This window comes from Dermacentor andersoni, chromosome 4 (assembly GCF_023375885.2).
Source record: "Dermacentor andersoni chromosome 4, qqDerAnde1_hic_scaffold, whole genome shotgun sequence".
NCBI lineage: Eukaryota > Metazoa > Arthropoda > Arachnida > Ixodida > Ixodidae > Dermacentor > Dermacentor andersoni.
In genome coordinates this window covers 40,909,768-40,929,743 of record NC_092817.1, presented here as the reverse complement: position 1 = coordinate 40,929,743, position 19,976 = coordinate 40,909,768, and the positions used below count along the sequence as shown (strand labels likewise).

At 44.2% G+C, this 19,976-nt stretch overlaps 1 protein-coding gene across 1 annotated transcript in view; it reads left to right on the top strand.

Moving 5' to 3' along the window:
- Nucleotides 1-19,976, top strand: part of LOC126536982 (prolyl endopeptidase) — a 59,512-nt gene that overhangs the window by 14,596 nt on the left and 24,940 nt on the right. Inside the window, exons 7-8 of the mRNA XM_050184064.3 lie at nt 3,640-3,752; nt 8,668-8,813. Of these exons, the coding sequence (XP_050040021.2) occupies nt 3,640-3,752; nt 8,668-8,813 (259 nt within the window). The remainder of the gene's footprint in view (nt 1-3,639; nt 3,753-8,667; nt 8,814-19,976) is intronic.

Here is a 19,976-nt window from a genome sequence, read left to right as displayed (position 1 = left end):
CTGTGAACTTCAACATTAGCCACACGAAAAAATTCACAAGTGTTCACTCATGTGTTCCTTTTAACAGTTGGGCCATGCCGTACATGGATTACCATTTCTTTTGGCATGGTTTGTTATGAAAGTATATTAAGGAAGCCTACAATATGATATGGTAACAGCTGGCATGCTGTCGTAATCATTCTGACGCACATATGTACAGAACTTAAAAAATATTTCCATCTTACTGAACTACCTTCTTTGAAGCCTCAAAAATGCCTTTGACTAGTTTGGTGCCTCCCAGTAATATATTAAAGTCGCTGATCGATTTTCTGGACCTCTTGGGGACCGAAAATTAGTCTGAAAAATCGAACAGTCCAAAAGACTTGTTCACCCAAATAAATAAAATATATTAGGCTTAGAGCACCCTAAAAGAAGAAAAATCTAATAATGACCTGCCTCATGCTAAGCTTAGGGAGGATCAGGTTTGGTTCGATTTGCACAAGAGTGATGTTGTCTCTGTATACAGTCTCACAAGAGTGTCATCGCATTGGCGATCTCCATTGCCGGAGATCGAGAAGACACCCAAGGTGGTGCCGATCACACAAATGCGAAGCTGCACAAACACACACAGAGATGCGAGAACATCTCCATGGCACCCATGCTCACATGCAAAATAGCAACCCTAAATAAAAAAAAAAATCCTGCATTAAGTGATTGGGACGATAGAGCTGACTGAAAAAAGAAATAAACTAGAAAAAGGGCTGTCCCTTGGAGCATTTTGTCAGCCAAGGAAAAACAGGCATGACCTCCAGGAATTGAGAATGTCGCATGCTCTGTGTGCGCTACCCAATCTTGGAGGCTATGAAGTCAGCCACTGGAAGCCAAGCCAGCAGCAAATCTAACATCAAATCTAACATCAAGGCCATCAAGATCGGCTAGTGTGGCCCGGAACAAGTGATTTAGTCCGGAAAATGGAGCTTTGGGGCCCAAGGTTGCCAGAAAAATCTTCGCAAGAATGCATTAGCTCTATGGGAACCCTGAAGATGCATTTATAAAGTCCAGAATATCCATCGAGTCCGAATTTTCCGAGTCCGAAAAATCCGTTGGCTACTGTATCAAAATAATTTTTCAAAAAGACCTAGTATGAGGGTACATACTACGAGTGCAATACTACTGTAGAACCTCGTTCATACATTTTGGAGAAAACCACGAGAAAAACATACTAATTGGGAAAACGTACGATCCGAAGTAACTAAAAAATTTGAGAGACTACTATTGTTCGCATCTATATAATGCGAAGCATCGCGTGGATCATTGCGGCACGAGATGCCGACGCGTTTTGTTGGTTTCCTTTTACGTGGTGTTTTAAGAGGATGACAGGAAACCAAAGTGAAATCGAGCTAGTGGGCGACACCACGTGCCGCCAAAGTGAAATGTGATGCCCACATCGGCCACCTGTGTAGCAGGGAACAACAGCATGTTTGGATTATTGCCTACTAAAAGTGTGCAGTACCTTACCAATGGCTATGCACCACACACTGCAATACATTTGGTTGAAGATGCTTATCACAATAGGTTTGGCGGCGATAGCTACGAATGTGGTGTGCGACAACCTGGGCAGAGATTTGCGGGTACCGGAATAAGAAACTGCGCGCCATCATTTTCATATGAGACGGGTGGCTGTGTACTGTTCTGAATTGCGTGCATCTCGCGCCTTTTCTTGTTCACATGGGATCTAGTGGGCAGAAAATGTATATGATCACAGCCTGCAGCAAGCAGCGGAGGCGCAATTCGGTTATCACCTATTAAAAGCGTGCACTACGCTTCCAACATCACCACACGCTGTGAAACAGATAGGCGAGGATAATTATTGCAATAGGATTGGTGGTGATAGCTGTGAATGCCACGTGCGATCACCCAGAGAAGATTTGCTGGTGCCGAAGGGAGGAACTGAGTGTATGCTGGCATTTTCACGTGAGACAGGCGGGCAAGTATTGCAGTGAAGCTGCCGTGGCGGGCAGCTATGTACTGTTCTCGATCGCGCACGCCTCATGCATTTTCTTGTTTGCATAGGATCTAGTGGCTGTAAAACGTATCGTACGATCGCAGTTTGGCGACGTACTTAACGTTGGTGCTGAAAAATTGTGTTTTCCAGCAATGTATGAACCAGTAAAAATATTTGCGTGACTATTGGGTCATTTTTTTTTTTTTTTTTTTTTGTTCTCAATTGCGAATGTTGGAGCCGGGAAAACGTACTTAACAGCAATGTATCAACGAGGTTCTACTGTATTTACCTTTCTCATTTCTCCTCAATGTCCGCCTTTCTAAAGCAGCGGGGCAGTGCTGGTGTGGTGTTACCTCATCGGGCTTCAGTGCCATGTTTCTTCTTTCCACGAAAATTGAGGAGCTGCTCCCAGTTGCTGTTATTATAGTGATGCTGGTCTCATCACTTTGCTGTGCTACGGTGCATAAAGATGGCTACATGCAGATGTTTTTTCTCTTATCAAGTGGCATGAGTGTCACAATTCCTTTCACACTTATCTCTACGACAGTGACACAGTTTCCAAGGTTTGAGCAAAACCATTTCCTTATGTTCAGTCGTGTGAATATGTCGGCAACGTGCACATCGGTTAAGTGATGGGAGCTGCACTCGGTACTTGCGTTCAAAGGATTCCTGACAGTAACGAGCTTTGACCATGATGGTGACGCACCTTGAAGGTGTCCAACTCGAGAAACTGATGACCTGTTCCAGTCAGATGTGGGCACTCTGGCTGGCTCACGTCGCCACATGCCTGAAGCCACGTCGCCTGTACACGCCCACCAAAGTGCACGGTTGTTCAAGTGTCTCTATGTTCCATGGTTGCTGTGGTATCTGTGCTTTGCATCTGCGCGCAACTGTAATGCATACAACAATGTTTGCTATGTGCATGGCAGGACTGGAGTGTGCACTGGTGCTCGTGTACTCCACTGCTGCACGGTGCAGACAGGCTTTGTCTGGAGTGCCCCATTACGGCATGCCTCGTATTCAGATCGTGGTTTTGGCTCATGAAACCCCAGAGTTTAATTGTTTAAGATTTGGGGGCACAGATTCATTGTCATGTAACCGTGACAACAGGTTAAGAAGGGATAGTGGTATATGGTATGCATAACTGCCAACCCTCCCAAATTTTCGTCTAATGTCTAAGAATATTGGCTCATTGTCCAATTTTACTAATATGTACTGTGCTATGTTTCATGGAAAATTCATTCTTTTTGCTAAATTATTCCGCTTGCCAGTCTCAGACCATACCCTTGGAAGTCGGCGAAAGGAGATTAGAGGAATACCTAATACATTAGAGAAAGTTTATTTAGACAACTTCCGGAAGCAGGCGATATCGGCAACAGTGAAGTCATTGAAAAAGTCTTTGATCTAAGAACAATCTGTTTCTCTTGAGTCTCTATTGTTCCAAGTCTGCTGCTGATCATGTGCTATGTCTAAAGTTCAATCATAGTTAATAAAGTGTGTATGTATCCCACAAAAGATGCTTGCTTAGGGTAAACTTCGTAAAAATTTGTGCTATCCCCCTCCCCCTCGTTTGTTGTCTGCAAAATTTTCACAAATGTTAAAGCTAACAGGTTGGTGAGCATGGGTTTGGCTTACCAATTCATCTTCTTCCCTAGGGGTGGCCAGGTCAGCGACTGTGGCAAATATGTCATCGTGACTGTGGAAGAAGGATGCAAGGACAACCAGCTCTATGTTGCTGACCTTTCCAAACTCTCCGATGGCATCAAAGGTAAGCACAACGTAAACATGGTCTCTGGTGCCAGGTATTCCATGTTTTATTCGCATGATTGTGGCTGGGACCATGATCACAAAAATTACTAGACTGTATACTTTTCTGAAGGTTGGTGAATTTTCTGAACTCCAAGCATACCGTATTTACACGACTGTAAGTCGACTCAAATGTAAGTCGACCCCCCCCTAGCGTGTGACAGGGAAAAAAAAAAAAGAGCATACCCACGGGTGCATTCCATAACGAAAATTTATTAGTAGCTGGCATGGACACTGAACTACTCCTCCTCACTAGTGCTGCCATCGTCGTTGCTGCTACGGTCCCGAAGCACGTCGCTGTCCAGCGAAATTCCACATTTGCATACATACATAAGTCCACGGCGAAAGCACCCAACCACACAGAGCCATCAGGGAGGCTTTTCTGACATGTCCGGTTGGCGTAAGTTCGCGGTCTTCTGCCGCCAGCCACTCATACTCACAGTGGAGAAGATCCAGGCTTGTCTCATGACCATGTCGCACGTCACTGGCAGGGACCGATCACGCATTTCAGCGACGTACGCTGCAAGCTTGGCCTTCAGCTCCGGAAAGTGTCCCGACTTCGGCCCACGGAAACCTCTTCTCTTGCCGTCACAGGTGAAAATTTTGCTTCGCTGCCGTCACCACTCTTGCACCACCCATTAAGAAACATCAAACTTGCGGCCCGCTACGCAGTTATGTTTCTTCAGCGCAAAGGATGACAGCTCTCTTCAACGCCGCTGTAAATGAGCACCGAATGTTTAGTGGATTCCGAGCACTCATGATGACTGAGGAAGCATGGAAGTAGCACGTGGCCGGCAGTCAAATCGAATGCATGAAGCTAAAGAGCTACAGGTAAAGAGAAACACGCGAGCCGCGAGCGGTGTCTGCTCTTTCATGAACTATCGATACTCCCCACAAGCGCCGCTGTTCTGAGGGTGCCACCGCAAATGGAATAGCGGCACTTCGATGAACTATCGACACCCCCACATGAGTGCTGTGTGCGCTGTAAAACTCTAAAAAATGTTGAAATACCCTTCCGAAAAGCGAACAAACACGCAGGATTGCGGAAAGCTATGGGTGGGGCCGTAGAGCAAACAAAATTGGAACTATGTTGTAACTCCCCTGATTTCCCGTTGGTCTCGCTTTCTTTTTTTTTTTTTTTTTTTTTTCGGTGCCATGTTTTGGTTTCGATTGTAAGTCAAGCCCCCCCCCCCCCACTTCAGATTTTAAAATTTTAAAAAAGAGATCGACTTGCAATCGTGTAAATACGGTAATTCATGAACTTGATCATTTAAAGAGGTCCTGAATCACCCCTTCGGGCTTGGTGAAGAAACATTTCGCAGATAGCATACGCTGCTGTGAACATTTTAGCCAAATTCAGCAGGTGTGCATGGCATGTGGAGCCCTCAAGGGTTGCGCAAAGATACCTTTTTCTCACTTTTTTCAACAGATGCCTTCTCCTTGCTATTTTCGAGCTGCCATATTGTGTCGTATACCAGATTCTCATACATTGCTGCTATTTACCGATAGCTCACATCAATCTAGAAGGCGTTTGGATCACTGTGCCTCTCATTACTGTTACTGTGTATATTTATTGACGTAGTTTAGTAAACAGGCTGAAGTAAGCAAAAATCTGTTATGACTATTGATAGGAATCGCATACCTACTTCCGGAAGTATGACTATCATACAATTGCCAACTACCATCTGCTAACGCTCGGCTGCGCCCACTCCCGCAAGAATGAAACTTTGGCCACACTGCTTATCAGTGTCGTAGCCGTCTGGTCTCGCTAATTTCTATTAGTTTTGGACACTCTACTAGCCTCAAACTACACAATACTTAAGATCAGACCTGACATACACTTGCCAGCGCACGCTCACTCCTGGCTGCTCCTGGCTAAACGTCTTAGCAAACTTCGCTTCAAATTGAGCTATTGCGCAACACATGTAATTTGGATGTGGCTACTATCCGTTGGTGAAGCTAGTGATGGACAAAGCTGCTCCGCACCACAAAGCACAGCCAGACTGGAGCACGTGGGCGCGAGTGTGCACTCCAGCCCTGTCATGCACATAGTTAGCCACTGCGGTTGCAAAGTAGCTGCGTCTGCAGCCTAGTGTAGGTACCGCAGCTGCCTCAGGGTGCTGCAAGAAGCTCACTTGCCAAGCTCCTGCAGCTTGCTGAGGACAACAGCGTGCTCTGAACAGCGTATCTGTGGTTGACGGGACTCAAGGTCCAAGTGCCAACGTCTTGCACACCTCGAGGTGTGTCACCATCGTGGTTGAAGCTCATGTTAAGAATACTTTTAATGCAAGTTTGGAGTGCGGCATCCATTGGTTAGCTGATGTGCACGCTGTCGACATACTCGCACAAGCAAACATGAAAATTATGTTTGTTTGACCCTCAGAAATTGTGGGATTGTCGTAGAGATAAGATAAGTGTGATACGAAATATGATACTCATGTCACTTGGTGCGAAAATAGCCACGTGGGGCTATGTAGCACACTGTAGCACAGCAAAGAATGAGACACCGTGAACTCAACTGTAAGCTGAGGGATAGCCTCTGAGCTTGGCGTGTTGTAGGCACCAAAATAGGTTCGAGTGGCATCTGTGTGAACATCCAAAATCAAGTTCGAACAGTGCACCTCAGTAACATTCAGTAGGCGGAGCATTGTGGGCACCACCCCACTCTGCCGTAGTCTTGGCCGCACAAGGCAGTGAAGTACTGGGCACAGTGCAAAGTGTATCAACAGCTCTCTTTGATTGCCAATAACTCTGCTTCTGCTGAACACATTGAAGTACTTTTTCATTGAAGTATTTCTAAACTGGTCTGTTTTGCCATCCAATGCATTTCTTGACTTCGATAAAGTGCAGTTCAGGAACCCTTTAAAGTTTTGTAAATTGACACTCGCAATGTAATTGCAGATTTATTAACGGGAAATGTAGTAGTGTACAATGTAGATGTTAATAAATGTTAATGCACCATTGTGGACAAAAGAAACACAATAAAATACAAAGTAGAACACCTTTCACAAGTGACTACTTGAGAGCATGATCTCGCGCTGCTATTTATCTGGTGACTAAAGGGGGTACAGGTGTCACACTAAGCATACAAGCGTGAATAATGGCAGCATAACACAAATTGGTGAAAGTGGAAACAAAACAATGCATTGTAGTTAGCCCTAACTTGTCTACATTTCAGTTGTCCACGATAGCATACCTAAAGCCCCACAACAGGTACACTGCTGTCGTAGAATTATTTACCCTGGAAATTATTCACTTCTGTTAAAAAACTTCTGTACAGTTCTGCGTAGAGCAGTGCAAATGCTCGAGTACTGCACATTGAGCTACCGCGGTGCCAATTTCCCATCCACTTTCTGGGGTGTTTATCTACTAGTACTAAACCTTACGAGTGCCACAGTAGCTCAACTGGCAAGAGCATCGCACATGTAAAGCAGAAACGTGGATTCATATTCCCCCTGCGGCCGGTTGTTTCTTCATCCACTTCATTTCCATTAGTTTATCATATCTCTAATTCAATTAATAAGTGCAAGTAATTTTCCCTATCATGTCCTTGCTGTCCTCTTTGTTTCTTGGCTTCTTATGATGTGACTAATAAAGATCGGGCCCTCGGTTTGCGTTCTTCTCATTTATTGCATAGCGACGCCTTGAATCCAGCGCATTGATGCCTTGAGGTAGCATGTGTGGGCTACGGGTTAAATAAGCGCTCTGCAAAATTTTTTTGCTTCGAACATGTACTTGCCAACGCAAGTGCACATACAACTGTGAAACTATTCGATCACTATGCAGTCTCTCTACGTTTGTCATGCATATTTGTGCGTGAAGCAGTGTTAGGGCAGAAATAAACGATTGCGCCTTCATGAGCTTAAGTGAACACTGATCATAGATTGTGTTTCAAGAAAATCATGGTTCCTTATATCGAAGTTCGACTATATCTGCAACAAAACCAGTGAATTTGGCTTTCATCCTCTGTAGCCCTTTGTTTGGCAAATTGCTGCTGAAGTGAAGACAGGTGCTACAAATCATTTTGCTTGCTAAAAAATCTGCTGCAATGCACTCTTTACCATTCCCGCCACTGTAATTGAAGAAAAATAAGTACAGTATGCTGTACTTGAATAAACAATCCTCATTCCCTGTATGTCTCGTCTTCTTTGTCCACCATGAGGCCCTTTTGCAAAATAAATGACTGGTGGTTAAAGTAGTTGTTAGCAAAGCATGTGCCAACAAAAGAATAGTTATTGCTACTGGAAACACCTTGCTCTTAATGGCACGTTTGGGCCTCAGTCGGTCCTTATTTTAGGTTGGGCCAGGTCAGGTAGGTGACTTTATTTTTTCAGGCTCAGGCCTGGCCTGGATCTTGCTTTGAGGCACCGGGTCGGGCCCGTGTGGGTGAAGTTCTCCAAGTGCCGGGTTTGGGCCGAGCCTGGGCCAAATGCAGTACTCCAATTCTGGGCAGCTCCGCTGAAACTTAGACACACTGCAGTGTTCAGTGCACTTGAGCACAGGACGTCGAGGCCAGATGCGATGGGACACCTGTTTTGCTTATGTTCTTCATAAACTGCCAAAGATCCCAGGAGTTCTAGAGGTGACTTTTGGACTAGTGGTTTCGTGATTAAATGAAAACGGTGCTACCACACAGGACGAGACAAGAAGGGGCCCACACACATGGTTCTCCTTTGTTCCGAGAGTGTCTAAATGGATATTTGTTAGACACTGCGTACTTAGTGGCTAGGGCACGAAGGTTGCTCTGCATTTGGAGAAGGGATGGCTAGTTTCCTTTAGGCCATGAAAGATGTGAACACCCATACTTTCATTTAATTCTATAAATTTGGTACTTCTTTTCGTTGCATTTAAATTTGCCCTGTGTGGTGCTTCTGCAGAAAAGCTGGAACTGAAGTGCCTGGTTGGCAAGTTCGAAGCAGAGTACGACTACATCACCAATGAAGGCAGTGTGTTCACCTTCCGTACCAACAAGAACCGGCCGCGTTATGGCCTGGTCAACATCGACCTAGCTGACTGTGCAGAGGTGAGATTGTACTATGCCTTCACTGTCAGATTTCAGATACGGTAGTTTACTTCTGCTCTTGGAAAAATAGCCACCATGCAACCTACTCAGTAATCAATGGTAAGTCTGTAAATCTTCTGTACCATATACAGTCGCCGACCGTTTATTCGGACCTCACGGGGACTGCGGAAATGTCCGAATAAACAGGTGTCCGAAAAAGCAGATTAAGAAAAAAAAAATGAAATCCTTTATTTCCACGCACTTATTCGGGCTCTGCAGTAGGCTTGAAGAAATCGTGAGTGCGCCGTTGCACGCTGTTCCGTTTACGCGCAATCAGATAAACCTGAATCTCGGAGGGTCGAACGGTCACTATAGGCGGCTGAAAGCACAGTCACTGCTTGTGCACATTCCGCATGCGACAGCAGCGTAGCACATGGTGCGTCATCTTCCGACTCGGAGTCATCGTCCGGCGGTGCAGCATAGAGAATGGGTGCAGCAGAAACCTGACGAATGATCTCGCCGTCGTCGAGTTCTGCGCATGTCAGTACAGCAGTGTCAGCACCTGTGAAACTCTCAAATGAGACGGTGTCCGGAATCGCAATGCAACCACTGCGCAGGTCTCGGCAGAACTTTTTCCGCGTCAGTAGGGAGCACATCGGAAGGCGACAAATCTTAGGCCCCCCGGCACCCGCACTGTCGGCGCCATTAGACACTTGACGCGATGTTTCCGTACGCCGCGTTGGAACACCGAAACCTCGACACAGCACACAAAGCAAACACTATCGTGCCGACACCAGTCGCACAAACGAAAAACGCGGCCTGCTCGCATCGTCGTGCGCGAAAGAAACAAATCAGCTGCTGGATTGTCTTGACATGGCTTACTAAACTGAAACCGGAACTGCTGTACGGCCATTCTATCGAACCAAGCAGAAACGATGATGATGAGCGGGGATTTCCAGTAGCGCCGCTTTGTGGGGCAGCAAGGAGGCTCCGTTCAAAACAAAAATGGCGTTCAGCAAGTCGAACTATGCGCCGGTCAGAGTCGGTGCATGATGCCCTCGATCGAGTTGACTCAAGGAGTGTCCGAAAAATCAGACGAGAGGCTGCAAGGTGTCCGTACTTTCGGCAGTTGTTATACATTATGGTCTATGGGGAGAACGGCGGTGCCGCGAAGCTGACCGAATAATCGGGCATGTCCGAATTTTTGGAGTCCGGAAAATCGGTCGGCGACTGTAGTCCACAAAGAGGCATTTAAAGGTGAGATCCTAGAGCCAAAGATTGTAGGGGTCTCTGTAATAAACATGTCCAAGTTCCTTTTTTTTAATCTATTTCTTTCTTTCTTTTTTGAGCTTGACTTTAAAACAAGGGTTCAAGCTATCTCAGAATACACTATCAGGAACTATTACAGTCAAACCCCATTGCAACAAACATTTCAGATCAACAGACTTCTAAGAAATCTTGTGCCGAGTGCTTGTAGTTTCAGTGTAAAAAGGCTTCTGTAATACAAACTTTGGTATACCGTACTTTTTAGAACACTGATCGTTATTTAATTTCCATGTCATGTTAACAACACCTCAGCACTATGAACTCGTATTCGGAAATGCAGGGATTCTTAGATTTCAGTGCATCTGTCACAGCAGCTGGAGCTGTAAGCTAGCAGACGACACAGCGTAAAGAGCAGACAGACGCCTTGTAAAACAGGGGAATTTTGGAGCGCGACAATGCGTCACGTTTTTCTTGCTTGATTTCTTTCTCAGTTGCATACATGCTGTCAGCAGTATCAGTCATCCCCATCTTGTTTTTCTTCTTGCTCTCATTGTGTTGAAAGTGCGTTCCAGCTTTCATGTTGCCATGAATTGAACTCTTCCTACAGCGAAGAAGTGAAAGTAGTTTTCTTTGAGCAAAAAAGTGGACATTCTTCATGAAGTAGAAGGGGGAAAAAATGGGGGCCTATCCACCCTGTGAAGATGGAATGCCAGCGAAGCTGTCGTTGTGCTCCCTAATTCGTCCCCAATCCATGGTGTGAACGTGGTTGGACATCAAAGCCAAACGAGTGCACGAAAGAGAACACAATTGACCAAGGCTAATTCCAAAAGAGCACATGAAACAAAACAAGTTAGCAATTTGAGATTGAGCATACTTCTTAGTCAATTAGCCTATAATAAAATCTGAAAGGATCATCTTAGCAGAGAAATGTGGAGCTGTCGGTTTTCCTGCCGTAGAAGCCCATGTGTTGACAGCAGACGGGAATTCCACAACTATTACGCCTTCACTGTGAGCTACCTAATTATGAAAAGTAAATGAAATTCGGCGTAATGATAGAATCGTCTTAGTGGTCAGTTGTCATATAATTTTTTCTGGATAGTTTTGGTAAAACAAGAGTAACAATAGGTATGCACACACACTCTCGTAACACCTCTTCATTAAATGCGTAAGCATTTCTATGCCTACCCAATGAAAAATTTGTCTGTCCATAAGCAAGCAAAATTTGACCTCCGTAAGCAAGCAAAAAAAAAAAAAAAAATTATACCCGCCGTGGTTGCTCAGTAGCTATGGTGTTAGGCTGCTGAGCACGAGGTCACGGGATCGAATCCCGGCCACGGCGGCCGCATTTCGATGGGGGCGAAATGCGAAAAACACCCGTGTACTTAGATTTAGGTGCACGTTAAAGAACCCCAGGTGGTCGAAATTTCCGGAGTCCTCCACTACGGCGTGCCTCATAATCAGAAAGTGGTTTTGGCATGTAAAACCCCATAATTTAATTTTTTTTTTTTTAATTATGTACCTGAGAGTCTACTGACCTCGAGAATGGTGCCTATTGATGATTAATCTACTGAAGATGCATATCCAAGTGATGAGACGTAGAAGCTTTTGCATAGAATGAAGTGATCTTGCTTCATATTCGGGAGCTGAGTTCTTCCAGCTGCCGTTCGATGTCCATCTGAGTGGCCATGGCCGCTAGGTGGCGGCACTGTTTTTGTTTGAGCACAAGCCACCAAAAATTCTGACCAACTAAAGGTGATCAGCTTCACTTTAAAACAAGCCTTCATGGCCGACGAGCATGAAGTGGCGCTGTTGACAGTAACCATGGTTGTCAGGGATAAGGACAAAATACTGAAGCATCAGCGTAAATCTCAGGTTACCCCATCAAGGAAGTGACGGTGGCCCGGCGATTTCCAAAATATTGACACATCGGTGCTAACTTGGTTTAAAGACGTGAGAGACCAGAATGTGGCTGTGTCAGGCCTAATGCTGCAGGAGAAGGCACAGCAGTTCGCTGCAATTCTGGATTTCACTGGCTTCGAGGCGTCTTTTGGCTGGCTCCATCATTTTTGCCAACAAAATGGAGTAACCTGGCAGACTGTGCCTGGCAAGGTGAAGCCAGCAGATGAAGAAGCCGCAGCCACATGGAGGGAGAAACGTTTCTCAGAAATGGTCGAGTCTTCAGATAAATGTGGGCTGACTGGCGATCTCGTGCACATTTTTGTGAGAAACGAGTTCAAGGATGTACCGTTGCAAAAGTAGGATGTTTGTGTTACTGAAATGTTATTGTTATGGTTAATTTTGGGGCTCTCACTATAATGACCTTTCAGAATAACAAACAAATTGGCACGGTCGCCTGAAGTTGGTTATATGGATATTTCACTGTAATGTATAATAAATTGGTATAAATAAGATCTCGCCTTTCTCTTTATGTAGTATGGAATTTCAATGCTAAAAATTCTTGCTTGTTTGTTTGTCCTGCCCCTTGAGGCACTGTTCTGAGTACATCACTCGGTAGCGGGCAACCAGCATGCTCCAACAGCGTAGAGCAAAGAGTCGCATGCACGCTGGCTGCCCAATGCTCAGTGACATAAGCAGAATGTCCCCTTAAGGAACGGGGCTCTGTGCCTGCTTCAGCCACCCAATTTCAGTTTTGTGTGCTCTGATAGTCGAAATTTGTCATGCTACCTACAGTTATGCGGTTAATCGGTTTTCCTGTATCCAGAAGTTGATATGGCTTGTACAGAAACTCACTTGAATTTCTCAATTACAGTGTCACAATGTGGATTACAATGTGGATTTTTGTTAATTAGTGACCAATTGCTATATATAACCCGTCGCCTCATGGTCGCCACCACTGACATGTTTCCAATTGAAAAATACCAATATTTCAAAATGGCTATTTTTAAATATTGCTTGAAGTCTTCGTAGAAATGGCCAGTATTGACAAATTAATAGGGGTGCTCAAATATTCAAAACTTTTGAATAACAAATCGAATGATGTTCTCTTCGATTCGGTCTTTGAATTGAATATTTGCTATTTGTAAATGTAAATTTTTTTTTCTAATACATGTTGAATATTTCAAAACGTCAACTGAGCCCAATTAAACGTAAAATTCGCAAGCATAGCACAGACATAAAACATGAGAACTTGTATGGTAAAGCAGGTTATATTGCTGATGTAGCTATACCTTACAGGCTATAAAGCGATCATTTGCACTCTGAAGAGTTTTGTGGGTGCGAAGAAACTGCTTGTTTGCGCCTAATGCTCCATTTGTAAAGAATACTTTATACATACTGTGTAATGACAGAAACTTGCTAACTTCAGGAATAACAATGAAACCTCATTACTATGAGCACTACATTAACAAACTTTTCAGATTAACAAACATTTCAGAGATCCCCTGCTGACTTCTTATGGTTTCAATGTAAGAATATTTCAGTACTACAAACTTCAGAATACCGAACTTTTCAGAATGACGATTGTTGTTCAGTTTCTGTGCCGTGTTAACAAAGCCACGGTACTAGAACTAATATTCTGAAATTGGGATTCTTTTATTTTCGTGTATCCTTTACGGCAGTCAAAACAGTAGGCTAGCAGACGACAAGGCGTAGAATGCAGATGCCGTGACGCACGGGTTCAGAAAACCTTAGACAGCGCTCAATGAAAAAACGCATGAGACCATTTTTTAATCTGTTGCGGAGGCAACGACGCATCGAGTTTTTCGCATGCTCCGGCCAGGCAAGTGTCGCTTAGCAACAAAGACGCGTCTTCCTTTTTTCGCCCCTTTTTTCTGCGCATGCCCATTTCTTTCGCGTTTCTTTCTGCGGCGGACAACTTTCTCTGGCTATAAAGGGAAAGTTACGGAGGTAAAGCATGCACAAGTGAGAGCGATTCTGAAAAGTCTCGCTTTTTCATTCACGTTAGTTTAAGCTGGGGAACAGAAAATATAAACACCTTATTAGCAATAGTTAAATAAGATAAAACACACCAATGAATTTAAAAGCTTACTTAGTTTGTGGTTTTTCCCTTCCGCATCTAGTTGCACGAAGCCGTCGCACGTGGAAGCTGTCACGCTGGCGGACTACTTGTCACGGTAACACATGTGCAGAAGCTTCGCCCCCGTAGCTTCTGGAGTGGAGCTTCTACTCGTGTGGAGAAATGTCACCTTCATATTCCACACAGTCTTACTTTGCACTTCCCGGACTGTGTCGTCTATGCGCGCTTGCACTTTGGCATAGTTAAGGTGTCCGCCTTGAGTAAGACAGTTCCATTGTCCATGGCAAGCAATGTGAAAAACAAACAAGCAAAAAAAAAACATTGCGCTTTGGATGCGACGTGGAGCTTCCTTTTTGTCAGTAGTTTTCTCAGCGTCAGCGTCTGCTTTGCGCGTGTCACTCCTAGTGTACAGTGCTTCAGGGCTGCATGGCGGCGGAATCTATGGAAAATTGCAACAGCGCAGGCAGAGTGCCAACGGTGGCAATTTCAAACTTATGAACTGGGGGGTTGATAGGCGGAATGATTAATCTTGAGGTTTTCACTATAACAGCTTTTCAGAGTAACGAATGATATTCGGCGGTCCCACGTGATTCGTTTTATCAAGATTCGACTGTACTAGGATGTGAACATCATTTTATATTAGTATTATTCAAAAGCTATTATATATTTGATTTGTATGTGATTTGGTCTCAAAAATCACTATTCGCACACCCCTACAAATTAATGCTCCTGCGAACCTGAGGGGCAGTCAGTGCGCAAGACCTCGGTCAACATTTCACATGCTGTATACAAGAAATGCCTTTAAGACATTTCTGTATCCCTCTCTGTTGTTTTTTCACAGTGCCTTTCACAAAAATGACCTAATAGAAAAACATGTAACTTGGCAGTACCTGGAGTGTTGACCTAAGTTACCACATCCACTCCAACATAGATCTTGGGAGGGTCATGGCAGTTCTTCCCCCTGTGTGGCTGTGCAGGGCTTTCTTGCATTGCACTAGTCGCAGCTTTGCTAGAAATCAACAGGGAAACATGTTGCATTTGATCTTATGTGTCCTGGTGCCACCAGTGGAACAGGACTTGTGACCCACTGCTAGGTCATCACATACAGGAATCTACACTTCAAATAGTGCTGCCACAGTGAACAGGTTCAAAAGTGCACTATATTTTCATTGCAGCATGTAAGTAGTTGTATACACAAGGCTGAACCCACTGTGGTTGCTTAGTGGCTATGGTGCTGGGCTGCTAAGCACGAGGGCACGGTGGCCGCATCTTGATTGGGGCAAAATTCGAAAACACCCGCGTAGTTAGATTTAGGTGCACAATAAAGAACCCCAGGTGATTCAAATTTCCAGAGTCTCGCACTATGGTGTGCCTCGTAATCCATTCGTGGGTTTGGCACGTAAAACCCCACAATTTAATTTTTTGTTTTTGTTTTTGTTTTGTGTACACAAGCCTGAGAAAGGGAAAGGAGGTAGACGGGGAAGGCGTATGAGGGATGCACAGTTGTCTCCTTTCTCCCTGCTCAGCCTGCCAGGCGTTCAACTTCACATTTTATCACCTGCAGTTGCTCAGGGTGTCTACCAACTAAGAAAACCGGGAATCCTCCGGGATTTTGAATAGTCTGGAAATACTCATGGAAAACTTGGGGAACTTGTGCTTGATTTATCAGGGAAAATTAGCTGTAATTTTATTCAAAAGGAAATAAAGTCATGGTAATGCTGGCTCGAGTAACAAAGAGGAATTGTAACGAATCGTCTTTGATGCTGTGTTGACGGCTGGAGGAGTTGCCATTCTACAGTCAGCAACCGACTTTCTGGACGCCCGTTAATTTGGACCACTTCACGGCATCACCACATACCCCATGTAGTCAATGTATGAAAACACCTGAAATTTCGGACACAAGAACCACTCGCCATCCAATTTTCTGTCCTTTTTGCCGTGACCGTAGGTCTGAAATGGCATTAATCAAAGCCACCACCCCCATCATTTTGATTACGTCGCCGCCTCGAACCGGCACTTTAGCACGCATATCCGCTGGCAGTCATAGCCACCACCGCGGCAGTGCTAAGCCTCACTGCCCAGACGTTCGCTATTAAGCTTCTTGCCATTCGGTGCCTTGGTTTTCATTAAAAGAATTTGCCACTGTCAGCAATGGCACCGACTTCGCCTTTGTGTGGTCCTCGCTATTGGCTTCGAAACTCGGAAAGCACTGTGCGTTGCATAATGCTGGTTTCCGAAAGTCAGCTTCGCCTCAACACAGCAATGTTACGGGCTGAAGCATACACGAAAGTATTGCGGTGAAGCATAACAAGCGTGGGAAGGGGCAATTGTCACGGGACGCAGTCATCATCATCGGCCTATTTTATGTCCACTGCAGAACAAAGGCCTCTCCCTGCGATCTCCTATTGCCCATCCTGCACCAGCTTAGCAGTGCATTCCAAATTGCACCTGCGAATTTCCTAATTTCATCACGCCACCTACTTTTCTGCCGTCCTCGACTGCACTTTCCTTCTCTTGGCACCCACTCTGTAACTCTAATGGTCCACCAGTTGTCTCTCCTACGCATTATATGTCCTGCCCAGATCTATTTTTTTTTTTTTCTCTTAATGTAATTAGAATATCGTCTATCCCCATTTGCTCTCTGATCCACACCACTCCCTTCCTGTCTGTTAAAATTATGCCTAACATTCTTCGTTCCATCGCTCTTTGCGTAGTCCTTAACTTGTTCTCAGGCTTCTTTGTCAGCCTCCGAGTTTCTGCCCCATATGTTAGCACAGGTAGAATGCATTGGTTGTACACCTTTCTGTTCAGTGATAGTGGTAAGCTTCCAGTCAAGATCTGGCAATGTCTGCTGTATGCACTCCAACCAATTTTTATTCTTCTGTAAATTTCCTTCTTATGATCAGGGTCCCCTGCGAGTAATGGACCTAGGTAGACATACTCCTTCACAGACTCTAGAGGCTGACTGGCAGTGTTTTAACTCTTGTCTTTGTCTTCTGCATATTAATCTTCAGAAGACAAAGATAGTGCTTAATAGCATGTATGTATTCCTTAGTTATGCACACATGTACCTGCCGTCTCCTGTCCTAGTACAAGCACTGATATGCCTAATAAGTGTACTGGCAGGCCTTCAGAGCTTTTTTGGACGTGCCTGCGGTGATTTGAGGCCTTAAGGGCAGTAAAACATGCATTTATTTTTTTGGATGTTCTTGCGGTCCCTAGGAAGTTAGAAAAATCTGACGTTGGCTGTACAACTGACCAAGAGGATGCTTCAAATGGTCTGCGGGGCAAACACACAGCAGAAGGAAGATGAGAACAGAAAGGACCGATACATGGAGAAATTAAAGGGAAAGGAAGCATGCTGCCACTTCTTTGAAGGAGCTTAAGCTCAAAAAAGAAACTGCTGGCCGACGCCGAAATGCAGATGGCTCTCATCTAAACCAAAATAAACTCTTCAAAGCAATTAAACGAAATACTGAGGCGTTGTGCAGCTGCTGAGAGTATGTCAGGACAGTTGAGCTTGGCTTGCCAACTGTTAAGAGAGAATCTCACTTGTGACGAATTTCAGACCTCACCAATGAGCTTGCTATCATTTGATAAAAATAGCTCATATTCAAAAGTACTTACTTCTGTATGCATCTCCTTTTTATTGTTATTTGAGTATGTTCAACTCGATTTGCAATGGGTTTTACCATTCTGTTTGAAGATGTTTTATTCACTGTGTATTTTACTAACCCCTCCCTTCTGCTTTCTTTTTGAAGAAAATAAACACTACTTCTTACTATTCAAACTGGATTAAGTCGATTTTTTATTTCTAACATGCTTTCTAGAGAGTGACAGCATCGGGTGACATGGTGTCAGCCTATCTTGATATAAAACGAGGTTCTGTGTCACTCGGGGAATATTGCAAAGGCACTCGGGGAAAATCTGGGAAACTCAGGGAATTTGGAAATGTCTACTTGCTAGACACCGTGGTTGCTGCCATTCTTGTCGTCATGAGAATGAAGTCTATATTCTGGTTAAAATGTTACACTGTGACAGAAAACATAGTAAAGTTCGCATGAGTCTTGTCAATTAGGGATGCATCAACTAGTCCAATATGACTGATGAAGTTGGTGATGGCTTTAAGAGGTATACTGAACAAGGGTCTGTATCTGAGCTAGTTGGTACGGCGATATCTTAAGACAGGTAAAGTGTAAATAAAACATGGACAGCGGCAAGGAGGAAGACATACAGAGCGCTGCTTCCAACTAAACTTATTATGCAAGAAAGCTCATTCACTTTTCGTAGTATAGCCCCAGCGCTTGTGTCGGAGAACGTTCAATATTTGGATTATTGATCATACATCATTGCCTACCGAGGCGACGCCCAAGCCGTAGACTTGTAATGGTGTATAATCAATAATCTAGATACCAAATCTTCTGTTTGTTTCTCTCTAGCAGTCCCGTTTGTTTTTCTGTGTGCCTCACTGTGTCTGTCTTAGAAACACTATCCATACCAGAAAGCCTTAGCAGCAACGACAGTGGCAGCGTTAAAAAACTATATGGGCAGCAGATGCAGGGTTTGCATGCATGAACAAACAAAATGCAGTATGAAAACAATGCTCTATGCTCTTTTGGTAGAATTTGGTTCATGGCGATTACACAAAAGCCAGAAAAATTGGAGCAAAATGGCCTGCCTCTGTGTAAAGGCCACAGCTTATCAAGACTGTGAAAAATGAGGGGAAGCCGACAGTTCATTTGAGGTCTCTAATTTTAGAAGCCATTATTTGCTCTGCTTTGGGATACTCTTGACTTGTTTGATGTCTCCCATGCCTTTTCGATGTCTGCTTTTGTGCCACTGCTCTTGTTGCCTATGTTTACTTAATTCCTGCCTCTGTTCACGGTGACTCACTTCACATTTGTGAACTTTGTATCCACACAAGGGTAACAGCTGCCCTATTTATTTAGGATTCATCATTGTTTCATTCCTTCATAAGTGTACTTACTACCTTGTTTTTCTTCTTCACAGCCTATGCAACTGTCTCCTTCTTATGTACGTCCACATCTGTAGCTGCTTTATGTAACGCAACATAGCTTTTAAACAACGGCATAGCAAATTTGAATTTCAGAATACAAATTTGTGTGCCGAGACATTGGTGTGCATTGTACCCAGTGGGTCAGAATTAATCCAAAACACCATGCTTTGACATTCTTCTAAACCAAGTTGCTGGTTTTTAAACGCAGAGCCCCATAGTATTGCATTTATTTCAGCCATGACTACTACTGAATTTTTACTGTTTACTTCACATTATTATACCCAAAGTTGTGCTCAGCAGCGTTGTAATACTGCTGTAGCCATGACTGATGACGATGAACATGAGCTCCCAAGTTTGATCACAATGCCACCGTGGCTACATTTTCATTGAAGAGAGTAATGCTCATGCCTTTAATAAATTCAGGAGCACATGAATGTGGTGGAGAGTTCTGGTTTAATTTTGACCACCTGGGATTCTTTAAGGCTTACCTACGTATAAATAAGTACATACTAGCTGTGCTTGCATTCTGCACTTGTCAGAATACAGCTGCTGTGGTCAGGAATAAAGTTGCAGCCTTGTACACGGCCACAGTTAGCAACATAAAGGGACAGCAAAGGCAAATATTATGTTTATGGACTGTTAAAATACCATTTCAGAAACACCGCAGTGCTTGGGTTTGTGACAAGAAAAGACTTTGTTTAGGAGAAAAACATGTCTGAAGGACCCGCATATCTTTAACGCAATTCAAATCGCCACTCCCGAGCGGGAGAGTGGTCTTTTTATTGTTTGTTTATTATGTGAGGTTCCGTACCAGTCACAGTATTAAAATGAGGAGTGCCTTCGTCATCGGGCTGGCACTTGAATGTATCGCAGGTGAGCAGCAAATTTTGTTCCCGATAATATT